The sequence below is a fragment of the Chelmon rostratus genome, chromosome 4, assembly GCF_017976325.1.
Source record: "Chelmon rostratus isolate fCheRos1 chromosome 4, fCheRos1.pri, whole genome shotgun sequence".
NCBI classification, from domain to species: Eukaryota; Metazoa; Chordata; class Actinopteri; order Chaetodontiformes; family Chaetodontidae; genus Chelmon; species Chelmon rostratus.
In genome coordinates, this window is record NC_055661.1 from 5,067,959 (window position 1) to 5,083,931 (window position 15,973).

At 41.8% G+C, this 15,973-nt stretch overlaps 1 protein-coding gene across 2 annotated transcripts in view; it reads left to right on the forward strand.

Moving 5' to 3' along the window:
* Positions 1 to 15,973, forward strand: part of si:ch211-191a24.3 (tensin-3) — a 45,719-nt gene that overhangs the window by 14,928 nt on the left and 14,818 nt on the right. For both annotated transcript variants that reach the window (XM_041935004.1, XM_041935005.1), the window contains 3 exons: positions 4,244 to 4,374; positions 5,982 to 6,090; positions 6,171 to 6,239. In XM_041935004.1, the coding sequence (XP_041790938.1) occupies positions 4,244 to 4,374; positions 5,982 to 6,090; positions 6,171 to 6,239 (309 nt within the window). The remainder of the gene's footprint in view (positions 1 to 4,243; positions 4,375 to 5,981; positions 6,091 to 6,170; positions 6,240 to 15,973) is intronic.

Sequence of the window (15,973 nt, forward strand, 5' to 3'; positions counted from 1 at the left end):
TATGTAATTCAGGCATCATGTCACTGACATCTGATCTCATACAGGCTGCAATATCATCTGAGACAGCTTTGCTGAAATTTTGAAATGTTTGGTGTCAGGTGGTATTTTATCACTCTTCACAGTGGCCAGCGTATCATTGCAAACTAAGCACACTGGCACCATGCCCACAGACTCATGCTTCACTCACAGTTTTCACGGTTTTCAGCCTTTCTTGTTTTGGTTCTGCTGGTTTTAAACATTCAATTTTGAACTGTTAGACCTGCTCTCCCACCTCCAACAATGAGCTTGCTAACTGCAGCCACTAGCAGCTTACAGTTGAGTGTGTGAGATGACATGATGGCAATGTGTCACTGTTAAGTGGTCTGGGTCAGGTCACATGGTAGTTTTGTTCTGGGTCCAGATTAAGCTGCTGTAGACAGCTTGTGGTGGTAGAGTAAAGGGATGTAGCTGTATGGGTGGTTGATTGGATGGATGGCAGAGTGAGAATGCTTATTTATATAAATTCTGAATCATTTGAAAAGCTGAGCGCTGACAGTTCCTCCTCTCTTTAGTCTTTTTGCTGACTTATTGTGTGTCCTTTGTCCTTTATAAAGTGTGTTTGCCTAAAGTGCTGTTTGGTAAATACAGTAAATATTACATCTGAGGACAAGTAGAAGTTGTAGAGAAAGAGTTGTTGACTGAAGTTAGACTCGACTTTAACTTTGACTCACTTGGCTTGGTTTGGCTCACTTTCCTTTTGACTTAAAAATGACCCAATATCATCCCTAAACCCAAAGGTTTAAAAATTATGATACAAAAAGGTGGGCAGTGAATAAACTCTTCATTTTCCACAACAAACAGGCTCTGAATCGATCTCCACAGAGCCACTCACGCTGTGTGAAAAGGGGTTAGGGTATGTTTGGCAGTGCAGTCAAATTATGTCTCGTTTCGTTTTGACTCATCAAGTTTAGGACTTAGGACTTGACTTGGGTCATCATAGCCAAGAGCGGATACTTATGAAACAACGGCTGTGCTGCACCTTTGAAAACTTGAACCTGAACATGTCACACGCCTGTTTTCCTGACCCACGAACCTCAGTGTTGCCTCCTCTTCACTCTTTCTTCTCACCCTGTCGGGACGTATGACAGATTTATACCCTCTCACGTCCACTGGGATGCAGCCAGGAGGAAGAGGCGCATTTCTACCGCGACCTCCACCCTTGATTCATTTTCAGTTCGAGGGCTGCGGGTCATAGGTGTACCAGTGATGTCATCACTTCCCGGCTCTTTGCATACAGAGCAGCTGTTCCATCAAAGCTAACCTCGGAGTGGCCCAGCGGTTCATATGGGAGCTCAGTTGAGCGCTGACGAGAAGGGCCATGACAGCTCCTGAATCATGTCTGTCACGGTCTTTGCGGTGGTTATCGGTGACCTGCGGCCATGCGTCAAGCAGGGTTACATTACTGCTGACATTTAACCTCTGACCCTGTGTTTTTGTACACCTCAGGTCAATGGGAGGTCTTGTGGGTCTTCTGATCGTGGAATTTGAGCACAGGAAATGGAGCATGCATGTTTGTATGTATGTAGGCCAGCGAGTGTTTCAGGGGACCGATGTTACCCAAGGGCATATTTGAAGCAGTAGCACTAATATTTCACAGCTTAGTTACTGTGTCGGTGTATGTGTGTGTGTGTATGTGATCACATTGTAGCAACTTTGCGGGGCCAGTCCCCATAACGTAAATCGTTTGAGCTCTAGGTGAAGAAGGTTTAGGTTTGGTTTGGTTAAGGTTAAGGTAGGGTTAGGCAAGTAGTGGTAATGGTTAGGGTCTATGGAAGTCTATGTAATGTCCCCAAAAGTGATGGAAATACGATACCGTGTGTGTGTGTGTGTGTGTAGAAGTGTCTGCTCATAACGTATGTTTTTCAAGGCGATGTTTTGAGGCAGGGATTTGTCAGTGATCAGGAATGCTTTTGAAGTTTGACACAACACTTAGCTCTTCAGTGTGTTTGCATCATGCCCTCCTTCTCCCTCTCATAATCTTGGAGTTGCAGTCTTCAAAAGAGAATAGCCCCCTCACAAATACAGTGGGTATCAAGTGATACTCGACACTGTAAAAAACTCCGCGGAAGCACCCTCAGCAGACCTTCTGGTGTAGCAGAGTAACTGGATTAGTTTCAGTTGGACTGGCTCGGCCTTTCGTGAGATGATGGATGCGCACAGTGAAAGCTGAGCTCACAATGTTCCACATCGCTGTTTATGGTTGATATGCACAATTTAGTGTGGTCCCATATATGGCGAAGCTCTCTCGGACTTTAGTTCCTGTCTAATGGTATGTTTTTGGTGTCTACATAGGATTCAAAGGCAATGAAGTCAAATAAGACATTTCTCACAATTATTTTTTTCTTCTGAAGTAAAAAAGTGTCTATTATCATATCTGCATCACCAACTTTAGCTTTTCACGAATAATTCAGTATGTTTATTTGTGATGATCACTGAATCTGTCTCACTCTACCTGTAGCAACACTACTGCTACAGGCTGCAAGGCCAGGGTAGCATGACTGACGTAGGTAGCTGAACTAGCATTCATGCCAGCAAGCTAGCCAGCTAGCATATTTACCATCTGGCGAAAGAAAAAAGAAACACAGCAGGTTGACCGACAAGCTTGACTGTGTTTTCCCTTTTGCTGTGAAGAGTTTAATTAGTTTTTTCAACATTTCTTCAATGACGTCATTCTAACAAGTAAACAAGCTAGCAAGGCTACCGAAAAGTAGCCTGTGCCACCCTTTCCCCTCTGTTGTGACGGCCGCACAGGAGCTTCGCCAATTCTAGTTTGAACACGCCCCCATCACATACCTGCATACATGCATTCAAACCCCCAGAAAGTGTCATTTGTAGAGGAAAACTTGCCTCCCCCTTCCTCTGCACAGCCAAGACAAACATCCAGAGCTGGACTTGCTTTAACTAGTAGCAGACGCAGTGAAAAGTGATAGATTAGGGGATTTACCCCAATGCTTCAACACTGTACGTTAATACGACTGCTAGTACTACCTCTCTACAGCTCCAAACTCTCCATGAGGTCAGAAGTTGATTTCTGTTGTTGCATGTTTTGAAAGGCTGCCGTTCATGAGGGTATGAAGGCCGACATTTTCGTCATGCTTGGGAGGCATGGAGGAGAAGGTCACAGATTCTTACACAGATTTTGGCCTGGAGAACAGCATTACTTGGTTGTCTTTGGGAGGAAAGCAAAAAAATATATATATATTGCAAAAGCTGCATTTAACAATAGAGACTAGGATCAGAGTCAGTGACCAACATAATAACATGACTGTACGTAGGCTGTAATTGATTAAGTCAGAAATTGGATTTATTTTTTTTTTTAGCTTTGACAAAAGCTTGCTGTCATGAATTTTGGTTTAGAAGCTATTACAAAAGAAGTGTGGTGATACAGATATAGATATTTGAGTGTTTTGATTTGTTTTTTTTTTTTAACATGCCAGCAATGCATCAGCCAATGTTCATTCAACTATGACATTACCAAATATTCCTGACAAGATTTCATTAAATTTTGTTATTAATAAACTGCACTGCACAGTTTATGTACTAAGTGGGATAGTTTACTTTTAAAAAAGAAACCTGTCAGTACTCTCTAGTGGACAAAAGTGGTAATTTGTTGTTGTTAATAGTCCGACATATAGTCAGATACTGATGCATTAAGCTAAATACACTAAAAGAAATATAAAACTTATGAATTTTTGAATAAAAATTAAACGTGCAGCAGTTAAGCAAAAAAAACTCTTCTCTGTCTTTCTTTCTTGATCCTCCTTTCTTGATGATCTCCTTGCATCTGAAAAAGAGCAACTGATTGCTCCAACAGATGTTTTTCCGCCATGATGTTCCACCATCTGGTCTGGTGAAGTCTTGCTTAGTCACACAGCCTCTGCTCTGATGATAGGCGCTACACGCTGCTGATAAACATGCTGATAGACGCTTTTGTCAGAGACAAACACAGTAAACATGAACCACTGTCATCACCTCTTATTGCCAAGTTGGCATCTGGTCCAAACAAAGCATTGATGCTATTTAATGTTGTTGGTTTTTACAAGAGTAGACACGACTGTTTGTGGATATTTACTTCATAGAGAAACAGATGACTGATTCCTTGGTTGATAACATTTCAGATCATAATCTGTCTGACTGTCTGGCTCTTTCCTTTCTCCCACACTCCTGCCCCCACCCTTCTTGTTATCTCTATGCTCCTGATCAGGTTGGAGGCAGCAGAAGCAGGTCAGTGATGTGGTGGACTATGCTGGTCTCCATAGTCCAGGATGGAGAGGGCGTGGTGCTCAGAGCCTTAGAGGCCCCCCTGCCTACAGTCCTTCCTTCTCATTAACTCAGGTAAACATAGTTTCCCTGTTCACCTCAGCTGACATCAACTTTGACTGCTGGGACTCGAGCTTCACCCATACCATGCTATAACAACAAAACACTGTTTCATGCAAAGCATCTATAATCAGTATTTTCCATAATGTGTGACAGAGTAAAAACATGTGAAAGGTGTCTCTGGTAGTGATGAACTCACAGAGAATTATCACCTGAATCTGCAGCTCCTCTCAGCTTTATAGGGCTTTATAGTGAGTTTCAGCTCATTGTTTAGCTGTCTGGACCACAACTTTACTGTTTTGGTTCACTCTCGCCCTTCACATGGCGTCATTTTTGGCTGCAGCAGGCAGCTGTTTTCTGAGAAAAAGCTCTAAAAACCCACCATACACTGCCTGCTCAGCAGCAAACAGCAGACAGACACAATTAGAGACTAGCTGGTGAAGCATTTACCCACTAAAGAGCCAGATATTTCCCTCAAGAGTTGATAGAGACCAAAAATAGAGCTAAAAGAAGAGTGAATATTGGACTTGCATTACTCAGGGGGACACAAACATGACTCCAAATTACTGATTATGTTGCTGTAGTGTTGAATGTGTAAATTTTCTGATATTCATAATGTCAAATAGTGATCATACATTAATCTTGCATTGACAAATTGTTTACGCTGCCCCCAAGTGGCCAAAAAAGCTTATTGCAGGATTGTAGAAAAAATGATGTGTGATGTCACTCATAGATTTAAGTGGTTGCTGTCTATGCAGTTATTAGGCACAAGCAAAAAAACAAAACAAAACAAACCAAAAAAAAAAAAAAAAAACCACGACCAGTCTCAACCAGTTTTTTGATAGTCTAAATATGTGACTTACATTAGCATCAGCCAATTAACATCAGTGAATAATACACAAAGCTAAGTCCATCATTTGCTAATAGGCATGTAACACTGAGCGACATATTTAGTCTCTCATAGATGTAATCACAGTTTCAGAAATAATGCCACATTATTTTGACAGTTTACTGTTTTTACTGCACTTTGACTGTTGTGTGGATTTATTTCTTTATTTTTTTTGACTTGGTCGTGAGCTTGTTTAATGTCGCTCTTGAATCTGACGCAACACCCATTTGGACTGAAAGTGTGTGGACTTGCTTGTTTCACACTCGATTTAAGTGCCCTGATCACATTTTTACCACATTTTATTTCAGTGACACAATACCCAAAATTTAAAACTTAAACTTTAATGTGTGTGTTAGTGAATTACAGCACAGAAAAAGCCCTTCAGAGTCAGTTAAATGATCTCTGTTGAGATGATGCTTATGTAACTCTGTCTGCATGTGTAGATGTTTCTTTTCTTTCTCTTTCCCTCCTTCTTTCTCTTTTTTCAAAGTTGAGGTTTCTGCTCTTGCACTCGTTCTTATGGCTGTGTGGCATGAATGGCCTGACTGTTTACACCAAAACACAGGCTGTAGCCACACGCAGATCACAAGACTGATGTCTGCTGGTGTGCATGTGTGTGTGTGTGTGTGTGTGTGTGGGCTTGGTTTCCCATAAGCCTTAGTAAAATTCATCTTATTGACTTTTCCCCTTATTTCTTGTTTCACTTTTTTCTTTTCTGTTGTTCTTTTTAAAGCATGGGCATCTGTACAAAACCAACAGTGTGGACTATCAGGGACACACAGAGAGCTCTGACATCGTCCCTCCAACGCCGGCCTTCCCAGTGTCTCCTCCAACGCCCTATGGTGAGAGATAACGTCACAAAGTACATTATTGGATGTGTCTGCATTATTTAATCTAATCAGTGTCCGCTTTCTCTTCTCAGTGAAGCATTTCTCAGAGTTTTCCCAGCTCAGGACTGGCGGACAGTGGGACCAACACAGATGGGCACAAGGTACGATTTCCCAAGATTGTGTGTGACCATATACGTGTGTGTGTGTGTGTGAACCCAAATGCTCAAGCTCCTGATTGCTGCTGGACAGGGTTGAAGAGCCGGCTGGAATGCCCTTCTGGCATAATATACCAAAAACACACACACACATACACACACCTGGCCAGCGCTCTGTTGCTATTGGCTGGATGTGTGGGCACGGCTCTGTTTTTGGTAAGTAGCGTCTGGCTAGAGGCAGACAGATGGCTCGTTTCTGAACTTTTTTCTTTATTGTTTTGAGGTTTCAGGTAAAATGCGGTTGGGGGAGTTGATAAAATGGATCGGGACATCCTCTCAGGGCCATGCAGAACAGCTGATATTGGTTGTCCGCTAATAATAGTTGACGGTAACAGAGGAAGAGACCACTGCTGGCAGGATGTCCACTCACGTCCTGTTCTGGGAGGGGACAGGAGGAGAGGGGAGGGTCTTTTGTTGCTGGGACATCCTGCCTGAGGAGATATGTACCACACAGCTGCAGAAGGAATTTACTGTAGTGTCAGAAAACACAAGTGTCTCTCAGTGGTTGTGTCTCATATCTGATCTGAGCGGCTGCCGTGTTCCTGTCATAGCTACAAACTATTTGTGCTTTTCCGCTCAGGACACAGAGCAGAAGCAGAAGAGATGTATTTAGTAACGTTTTGGTATGCATAACATCTGTCAAAGGGATGCTTTGTGAAAAAGTTTTGGCTATGAATTGAATTGAATTGAACTATGAATTTATCCTACGAAAACTGCAGAGCTGGTTTAGCTGATTGCTGGTCAACTAGATACTACGCTGCTATCACACACTGGATTCTTGTTGCCATGGCAAACATGAGAATGTTTGGAATGAATGAGTGGATGGTTGGGCTAAAACATGTGTGTTATCGGAGACCATATTTAGCGTCCGTTTAAGATGATTTCTTTTATCCAGAATCTTAACAAAACAGTTTTTAGTTCAGTTTAGTGACAGATCAGAGTCCCTTTTGGAGCAGTCATATTGGTGTACTTTTGAGTCGTGTGGGGTGTTTTTGGACACCCTACAGAATGTTTGTCATTTAGATATGAGGACTTGCTGACTGTGCAGGTTTCTGACTGGTTATGTGCATGGCCATAACAGCCAAGTGTACATGTTAAATGACAAATGGTCACACCACTGCAAATGTCCAATGATGAATGGCAGCCAGTGTTGTGCTTAACTTTGTTTCACTTCAGTTCAGTCTTTATTGTCTTGCATGAGAAATGTGGCTTGCAGCGGGGCAACATTCAGACAACATTAACAGATTAACAATTCCTCTTTTAAAAAAAACGCAAAAAATAGTGCATAAAATCATAGTAACAAGTAAAAACCAGAAGAATGGGACAGTCCTCAATGCAACAGGGATGCAAATTAATCAATAAGAGCACAAATCAATTGGTTTTACTGCCCATACTCAAAAGATGTGTTAGAATCTACCTTTACCTGCACCCCAATGGGAGCAACTTAAGCCCTTTATTTAAAAGTTTTTAAAAATATTTAAGGTAAATATCAAGTCAAGCTTGTTTTTAACCAGAGGAACTTTAATGTTAACTCCAAGTCTTTTAATCATCAGCTCATATTTGTGACTGGCACCCATCCACATAGCTTTTCTTCTACTGTGTATAATCAGACAATATTGTGACCTTTGCATATTGTTATCTATTTATTGTTAACAAAACCAAAGTAATATTTATGATGCCTCTTCACTCTGTGCTGCAGACGGATCAGTTCATTCTTTTAAAGGGCAGGTCTGCCTGTTTATTGTAAACATGTTTGTCAGAACAGAGCGGCGGCAGGATGGAGAAGGAGCTGATGAAAGAGTAATTATTACTTGTTTACAGAGAAACACCTGATTCTTTCTCTCTGCTGGATGGACAGAAGAATTAACAAAGGACACAGAATATCTGTAGCTCGCTCCCAGTTTGGGGGGCAGACAAGAGTTTCCTGTTTCCCACGTTAAAGGCAGACGGCATTCTGGGAAACAGCTTCCCGCATCAGGACAGATCAGTCAGATTCCCCATTTAAATTATTTTTTATTTCATGTTTACAGTCATTACTGTAATCTCTGTTTGACCTGAGGCTCCTGTAATGTGGGGCGTGATTACTGTGGGCAGCAGCAGACGGTTTCAAAACAACAGTGGTGCAGTCATCCAGCCGTGTGAACCACTGTGGTATCACCAGGCCAATCACACTGGGCACTCTGACATCCTGGTGTGTTGTCTGTGTTGGTAAAAGTAAAGCATTTCTGGTGATTTCACATCAAAATATTTTACATATTTTGGTTAAAAACTCACAAATCTAGATTTGGTGGAACGTCTTCAGATTTCTGGGCTAGTGCTTTGACTTTAAGATTACTCTACAAAAAAATCTAACTTTAACAGACTGACTTGACATTGTGGAACACACTTGTTTTCTTGTTGAGAGTTATATGAGAAGATGGATGTGACTGCCATGTCTGTGTGTGAAGCACAGATCTGGAGTCAGGAGGTGGTTAACAGCAGTTAATATTAGCCTAGCTAAGCATAAAGACTTGAAGCAGGGGGAAACAGCTAGCCTGGTGGATTTCTAGGCTACGACATGTTAATTAAAAGGGATTAGAAGTGTTGCAAGGCATTTTTTAAAACTTGTGACAGAGCCCGGGAAGCTGTCGTTCTGTCTTCATGCAAGAAGCTGCAGAATTTACAGACATGAGGGTGTCTTTCATTTAATGCTAGATAGGAAAGCAAATATGTGGTCTAAACAATAGATACATTATTACAATGCAACACATAACAGTAAATAAAAAGTCTTTATCCTAAAGTAAGACAACTAATAACTATTGTTGGCCAGCAAAACAAGCAACACACACAACATTTACTTATTATCAGCTAAACATACATAAAGTTGGCAAATTTTACATATTCAGCAGTTAAAGAGAGTGTTAACATTAATCTGGAGTATTGATGAATGATAATAAATAGTGATGGCATGATGAATATAATTCAGATATTCACCTGTCTCTTAGCTCTATTTTGGTCTTCACCAACTGTTAAAATAAAAAAAATATCTGTCTCTTTAGCATCTATTTGCTCCACTATGATCACCAGCCAGTCGCTATCTGTATCTGTCCGATGTTTGGGGCTTGGGAGGGAGTGTACAGTCAGTTTATCAGATCTTTTCACTAAAAATACGGCCAGAGAGGAGATGAGACCGGTGAGAGTGGACCAAAACAGTCAAGCTGCAGGCTGTAAAACCAAAACAATGAGCTGAAAGCTGCTAAAAAGCCACAGGCTGAGGGGGACTGAGAGCTGGGTAACAGTTCAGTTCAGTTTGTCACTATGAACAACAAGCTTTCACAGTACAAACGCAGTAGTAATTTGATCCATTGTCAATACAGAAACATTGCTGCAGCTTTAATATTTTATATATAACCATGTTTCAAAAACACAAGACCTCTAGACGACCTTTGACCTGCAAAGTTCAGTGCAACAGGCATAAACACAGATATGTCACATAAAATGTTTTGAGTGACAATCATGACATTTGTGAAGCCATGATGTTTTTAGCTTGAAGTCATTGTAGCTTTGACTTTGATTTATTTGGTTGACAAATGATTTCATGAAATCAGTGGAAAGTTATCCCGTATGTGATATTGTATAAAGATTTCAGCCTATGCATGGCAACAGGTCGATGGCATTCTTTCCATACTTTAGCTTCTCACAGTCAGTACAGCATTTTGCCATGCGCCAGCCCTGTGATGAACTCTGCTGCTGTGTCCGTCCTTGTGCACTTTCATTTCCTTGTGACGACCAAGCTCTAGCTCTAAAATGTTATGTAATAACATTTCCTTTGTGTACTTGTGGCCAAAGCAAAATAAACATGGATATGTACAGAAGCTCCCAGCCAGCGGAAGCAGGTTTCAGCCAAAGGAATGTAGATGTTGTTATGAGCTGAGGTTTAGCTGAGGCAGATGGTCCGTTCAGACAAACACTTGACTGTCTGATCCCCAGGGGTCAAAGGTCGGGAGAAAGTGCAGGGGAGACCTCTGCTTCACTCTCACTCATTGGATTTGGTGTCAAAGATGAATGAAATGATGAAGTTTCAAGTCCTGTTTTTGATCCTGAGGAAATTTTGTGCAGAAAGACGTCAGCATTATCATCTTCAATACACACACTCATTCTTACTCATTAATGTGTTCTGATCCTATTAAAGGTTTGCTTACGTCAGTAATGAAGAGTTATGATGACAAAATTATCATGATCGAAAAAAGAGATGGGTCTTATTTTTCATTCTTTTCCAGCATCGCTCCCAGTCCTTGGGAGTAGCGTCACTGGCTAACGCTAGCTGAGCTGATGCTGCAGTATGAACACACAAAAAGTAGCCTTTCAGTGAGCGGGTGTACCTACATTCGCCACTCAACATGCTAATGCCAAGTTAAACCGGCTAACCAGTAAAACAACCTAAAACATGGAAAAACTTTTTTTCGTGTGCGTGAGAGAATAACTCCCTTTACATGGACAAAAAAAGCCAACACACTAAAGGAAAGAGAAAAACCCAAAAAGCACGATAAGGTCTTTAAAAAAGACTTTCCCAGAACAAAGCTCACTGTAGTTTTTAAAAAGCATTACTCAAACAATGTGCCGTTTTGGGGACTACTTTCAGCTGCAAATTAATCCACATTTGGTGCTCTAGTGAGTATTTGGAGCAGCAGGATGGGAAAATGTGGGACAAAATAAACTATTGTGTGTATTCATGGAAATGAAGGAAGATGTCATCCATTGCTGTAGCTCATTGAAGTGTTTTATAGTTTCTGGGCAACAGTGGCGCTCGGTGGCACTGAGGACAAGCACTGAGACACTTAATACACTGATTGCAATCTATTTTATACAGTGTCCCAACTTTTTAGGATTTGGGGTTATAGATAAGAGGATCAATGCTACTGTCATATTTTTCTGCTAAATATTAAGCTGGGGCTAGCAGCTGGTTAGCTTCGCCTAGCATAAAGACTGCTAGCTCGGCTCAGTCAAAGGTAACAAAATTTGCCTACTAGTCAAGTGCTTTGGTTTCATGCATCAAGTAACGAAATATAATGTGCCAATTAATGAGCTTTAGAGGTCCTGGTGAGCAGATTATGTTGTTGTTGGACAGAGCCAGACTAGCTGTTTACCCCCTGTTTCCAGTCTTTATGCTAAGCTACGTTAGCAAGCTCCTAGCTCCTGCTTCATATTGAGCATACAGATACTGGTATAGTTCTTATCATCAAAGTAAATAAGCAAATTTCCCAAAATGTCAAACTATTCAATACAGAGACTAACACTAAGCAACAACTTTCTAAATTATTACTTTTTTCTGAAGCTGTTGAAAGTGTTTCTCTAGTATTTTGGAATTGGCCTGTAGTTTCATAAATGAAGGCTTACGTCTTTAAATTAATAATGAGTGTCACCAATGGACTGAGCTGATGTCCATACCAGCTCATTTCCTGTGACACAGAGGTTAAAATAAGGCATGCGGCACATGCTTCCACTGAAACAAAAGTAAACTCAACACAATTCAGTCGAGAGCTTTACGGTCTGATATATGATGTGCTCAGATTAGACACATGGCAGGAGACAGAATGTCCCTGCATGCCTTTGTCTCTGTGTTTGTGGCGAGCAGATGCTGGGAGTGGACACACATGCCCTGACAGAGAGGCCATAGAAACCCCCCAGATCAACCCCCCTGACCACCAACCACCCCCCCCCTTCTCTCTGGTCCATAAAAGGCCACACATGACCTCCGACCCCGCTGGAATCCATTCTGATTGGGTGAAAGTGCTCGCAGCGGCCCAGCAGGAACAATGCTCAGTGGTCAGCGAGAGGAAGAGGAGGGAGGGTGGGAGGTAGGGTATGTAGACATGCATGGAGGGGAGGGGGGAGAAATTCTCTACCTCTTGTCCCTCCCTCCATACAAACCCAGAAGTCGAGCAGTGTCACAACAAGTCAGGAACAAACGGGGAGCTTATTTTTCCATCTGGGGGACGAAGGGATTTGGGCATGGCAGCTAAACGATCCAACCCTTAAAAAAAAAAAAAAAGGCTCAGCGAGTCGGGCTCAGATTGCTTTTTAGCAGAGTGAAGTGAAAGAGAGAGGAGGAGATTCTGGTAATAGGGAGAATTTCATTCACGCTGGGAGGAACATACCAGAGGGAGATAGAGATTTCGGAGCAGCAAGGTGAAGGAGTGAGCCTAAAGTTCGGCGTAAACAGGAAACCGGTAAATAACGGGATTCTTCGGAGAGGCTCGCATCATGACTGCGTCTCTGGGTATGTACGTGCATGCAGACGTGTCAGAAAGCTTGAGTGTGAGTGATTGAATGATTTTCCTCACGTGTGTGTGCAAAAACCTGCCGAAGTCACCGCTGCCACCTCCATCTTTCCAAGCAGCTTCTGAACTTTAATACCTTTTCCTTTCCTCCTTGCATTCATCATTGTTTCTTCTTCTTCTCCCACCAGGAGATTTTCCTCTCTGGTTTCTGCTCATTCTCTCCTGTTTACACTTTGTTATCTCTGCCTCCGTCCCTCCGGGGGATTTTTAAGGGGCACACATGCACAGAATCACTTCCTCTCTCTCCTCCAGGCTGCTGGTATTTGCAGACAGCTTCTGGCATTTTTCCGTCAGATGCCTTTTCTCTTATCCAAACACACCCTGTTCAAAACCTCATCTCCGTGCCTTTTTGTGCATGAAAGGACTTTTTGTTGTTGTTGATGATCTAATGTTCTGAACGGCAGCATCTGCAGCCCCTCTGACATCACACGCTTGGTGGGATGATGAAATGGTTTGTTCCACTGCTGCCGCTCATGATCTCATCCTGTTAAAGGCTATTTTGGCCTCCATCGTGCAGTCACGGAAGGCTGATGTATTGGTGGTTAACCGAGGGAGGCCGTTTCCCCCGTTTCTTCTGCACTACCGACCTGAGCTGAACCAAAACGTCTTTGAAGATTCGGGTTTTTGCTGGGGTGCTTATTGCTCCCAGAGATGTCATACGCGATAAAGCATCTCGCTGAGCCACAAGTTAACTAGTTCCAAACTTTTGCAGTAGTTTCACATAAAAAGGACTTCCAAAGTCCAGCACATATTTTCCACATATTGAAACTGGAATAATTAAGACCAGCAACAAATAAACTGAAGTTGTTCTCGAATGCACTTATAGTCAGTGAATTTCTTCAGCCTTGACAGTTACATGTTAAATATGCCCTACAGACGACAGAGAGCAGACAGCTACAGCAGAAACAATCAGCTGATTAATGAGTCAATCCACAGAAACATGATCAGCAACTGTTTTGAAAAACTATTAACCATTCAAGTCATTTATCAAACTGAAATTTCAGATTTTCTCCAGTTCTAGCTTCTCTACTGTGAGGATCTGCAGCACCATGGACCTCCACAAACTGGCTAACACTTGGGTATTATCTCAATAGTCTCCACAGACATTCCTGGAAATCATTTTGTAAATTGGTGCTAATTAAAGTCACAACTGACACTGTGTTCATTTAATTATCAAGTGAAACTTGAATTATCAAGTTATTTCCAATTAATTGCCAGCATAAACTATTGAGTAAAGGAACTAGGCAATACATATTTCCATAGTCAATGAATAGCCTAATAAATTAATTGATATTTACTTGGCTTCAAAAGGATCAGTCATTTCAATAATATTGCTATTTCCTTGTGGCACCATGCTACATACAGTAGCAGGAAACATATGAGGAATTTGGTGTGAAATCATTTGGAAATGACAAAACCCATAAAAGAAGGCTATCTTCTTTATGACACGTTGCAGACCCAATGAACACACTCATTGAGAAAATAACTGACAGATTAATCGATGATGAAAAACATGCAGCAACTAACACAGGTCTGATGTGAAGCTCTGATTGGTTAACACTGATTGGTGTTTCTCGGTGGGGCACACCATCAGACCTATTTGAATTTCTGAATAAATCCGGGATATGGGTGTTGATTCAGAGGTCTGTAACCAAACTACCAAGTTAAGCAATTTTTAGCTTCTTCGTTGAACTACGTTGCATTCCTCTCGCTGTGCTAACACAGTGGTGTTACTGAAATGAATGAGGCTGTGTTTAGATTGTTGGTCTGAACGCAGTCAGAACAAATCCAGCTGAATTAAGGATGGCCTCAGAAACCAAATTGAGAAAATAACCAGCAGATTAACTAATAATGAAATACATGCAGCACCAAACACAACAGGGATATTTGGTGTGTTTGCGGCAGGTTGAAGACATCAGCTGCCTCATTTAAGCTTGGAGTAAATGGATGTTTTCCCGAGGGGCCAAAGTTACTGACAAGTGCTGCTCTGAGACTCCGTACAGACGCCTGCTGGTCTGCTGCGTGAGAAACACTTGGCTTTTATAGGACTGGGGGAAATTAAGGGCAAAGAGGCAGAAAATTTAAACCACAAGGACGGAAAAAGTTGACAACACACTGGACAGAAGGGCAGTTCAGGGTGCAGAGACAAAAACAGAAAGAAGGAAACACGGATTTTGTTCCTCAGAGCATTACTCAACAAGCGGTCTGTGGTGTTGCAAGTCCAGCCTGTGTGAGATGTACCAGAACATCAATGGGCCTACATGTTGTGATGTAATGGTCTCTGGTACGTATATATATCTACTCTAAAGTAGCAGGAAGAATGGCATCCATATGCAGAGGATTAGGCAGCACGAGTTCAGACCGACAATATCACTGGGTTTGCTTCGACAGGTTTGATTAAAAAGAGTACAAATTAAGATTGTAGGCTTATGAGATGCCAGACATCACATCACTGAGGGTGCTTTTTACAACTCAGGTGTACGATAATGCTTGAAATGAGCCAAATGAGCCATGTTGACTGAGCTTTGATACCCTGATAACAGACTGAGTTATCATTTCATTTCTTGTCCTTCATTCAGCCTGACTGAGGTTCAGGTTAGTTGAATCCTGGCAGGGGACGGGGAGGTTATTGTGTTTTCTTTTGCCCCAACCAATCAGTAGCAAGTGATGTATTATTCCTGCTGACGTCAGTTTCACAGAAACTGTTGTATAAGTCGCTTGTATTGGCTGAACAAAAGCTTTTCAGGAAGATTGAAGAAATATTCATGAGGTTTGGTACACCTACACTGATCCATGCTATTTTCTGTTGCTTGTTTTGCTGGCTGAAGCTAGGTTCAGTGGCTAGCTAGCTGTGCAGGAAACTTCATTAACATTTTTAATCCCACCTACAAAGGTCTGATTGGTCAGATGTTTCTCAGTAAGCACAACACCAGACCTATTTGAATTTCTGAGTAAATCAGGGGCGTTGATTCAGACGTCTGGAACCAGACCAGCACTGTGACAAAAGTTGAGCGAGCTTTTACTCTTTTGGCTGGACTACTTTGCATTTCTTTTGCTGAATGAAAATGAAGGAGGCGGCTGTGTTTTATTGATGGTCTGAACGCAGCCTTACAAATACAGCTGAGCTAAGAAGCTTCTTGGACCTCATCAGGAGTGAATACAAGAGATTTGTACCTGACATCAGTACTTCAGATGAGACACTGAAACATGAAGAGAGACAATCTGATTATAGAAAAGAATGAGAAATGGCCCAAAGGAACCAAAGAGAAAGAGAGTTATCTGTGTTCACTTCAGTGTTCACATCATCTCTTTTGCAGTATTATTCCTCAGCTGAGGCACAGACTCTCACAGCTTTAAGAA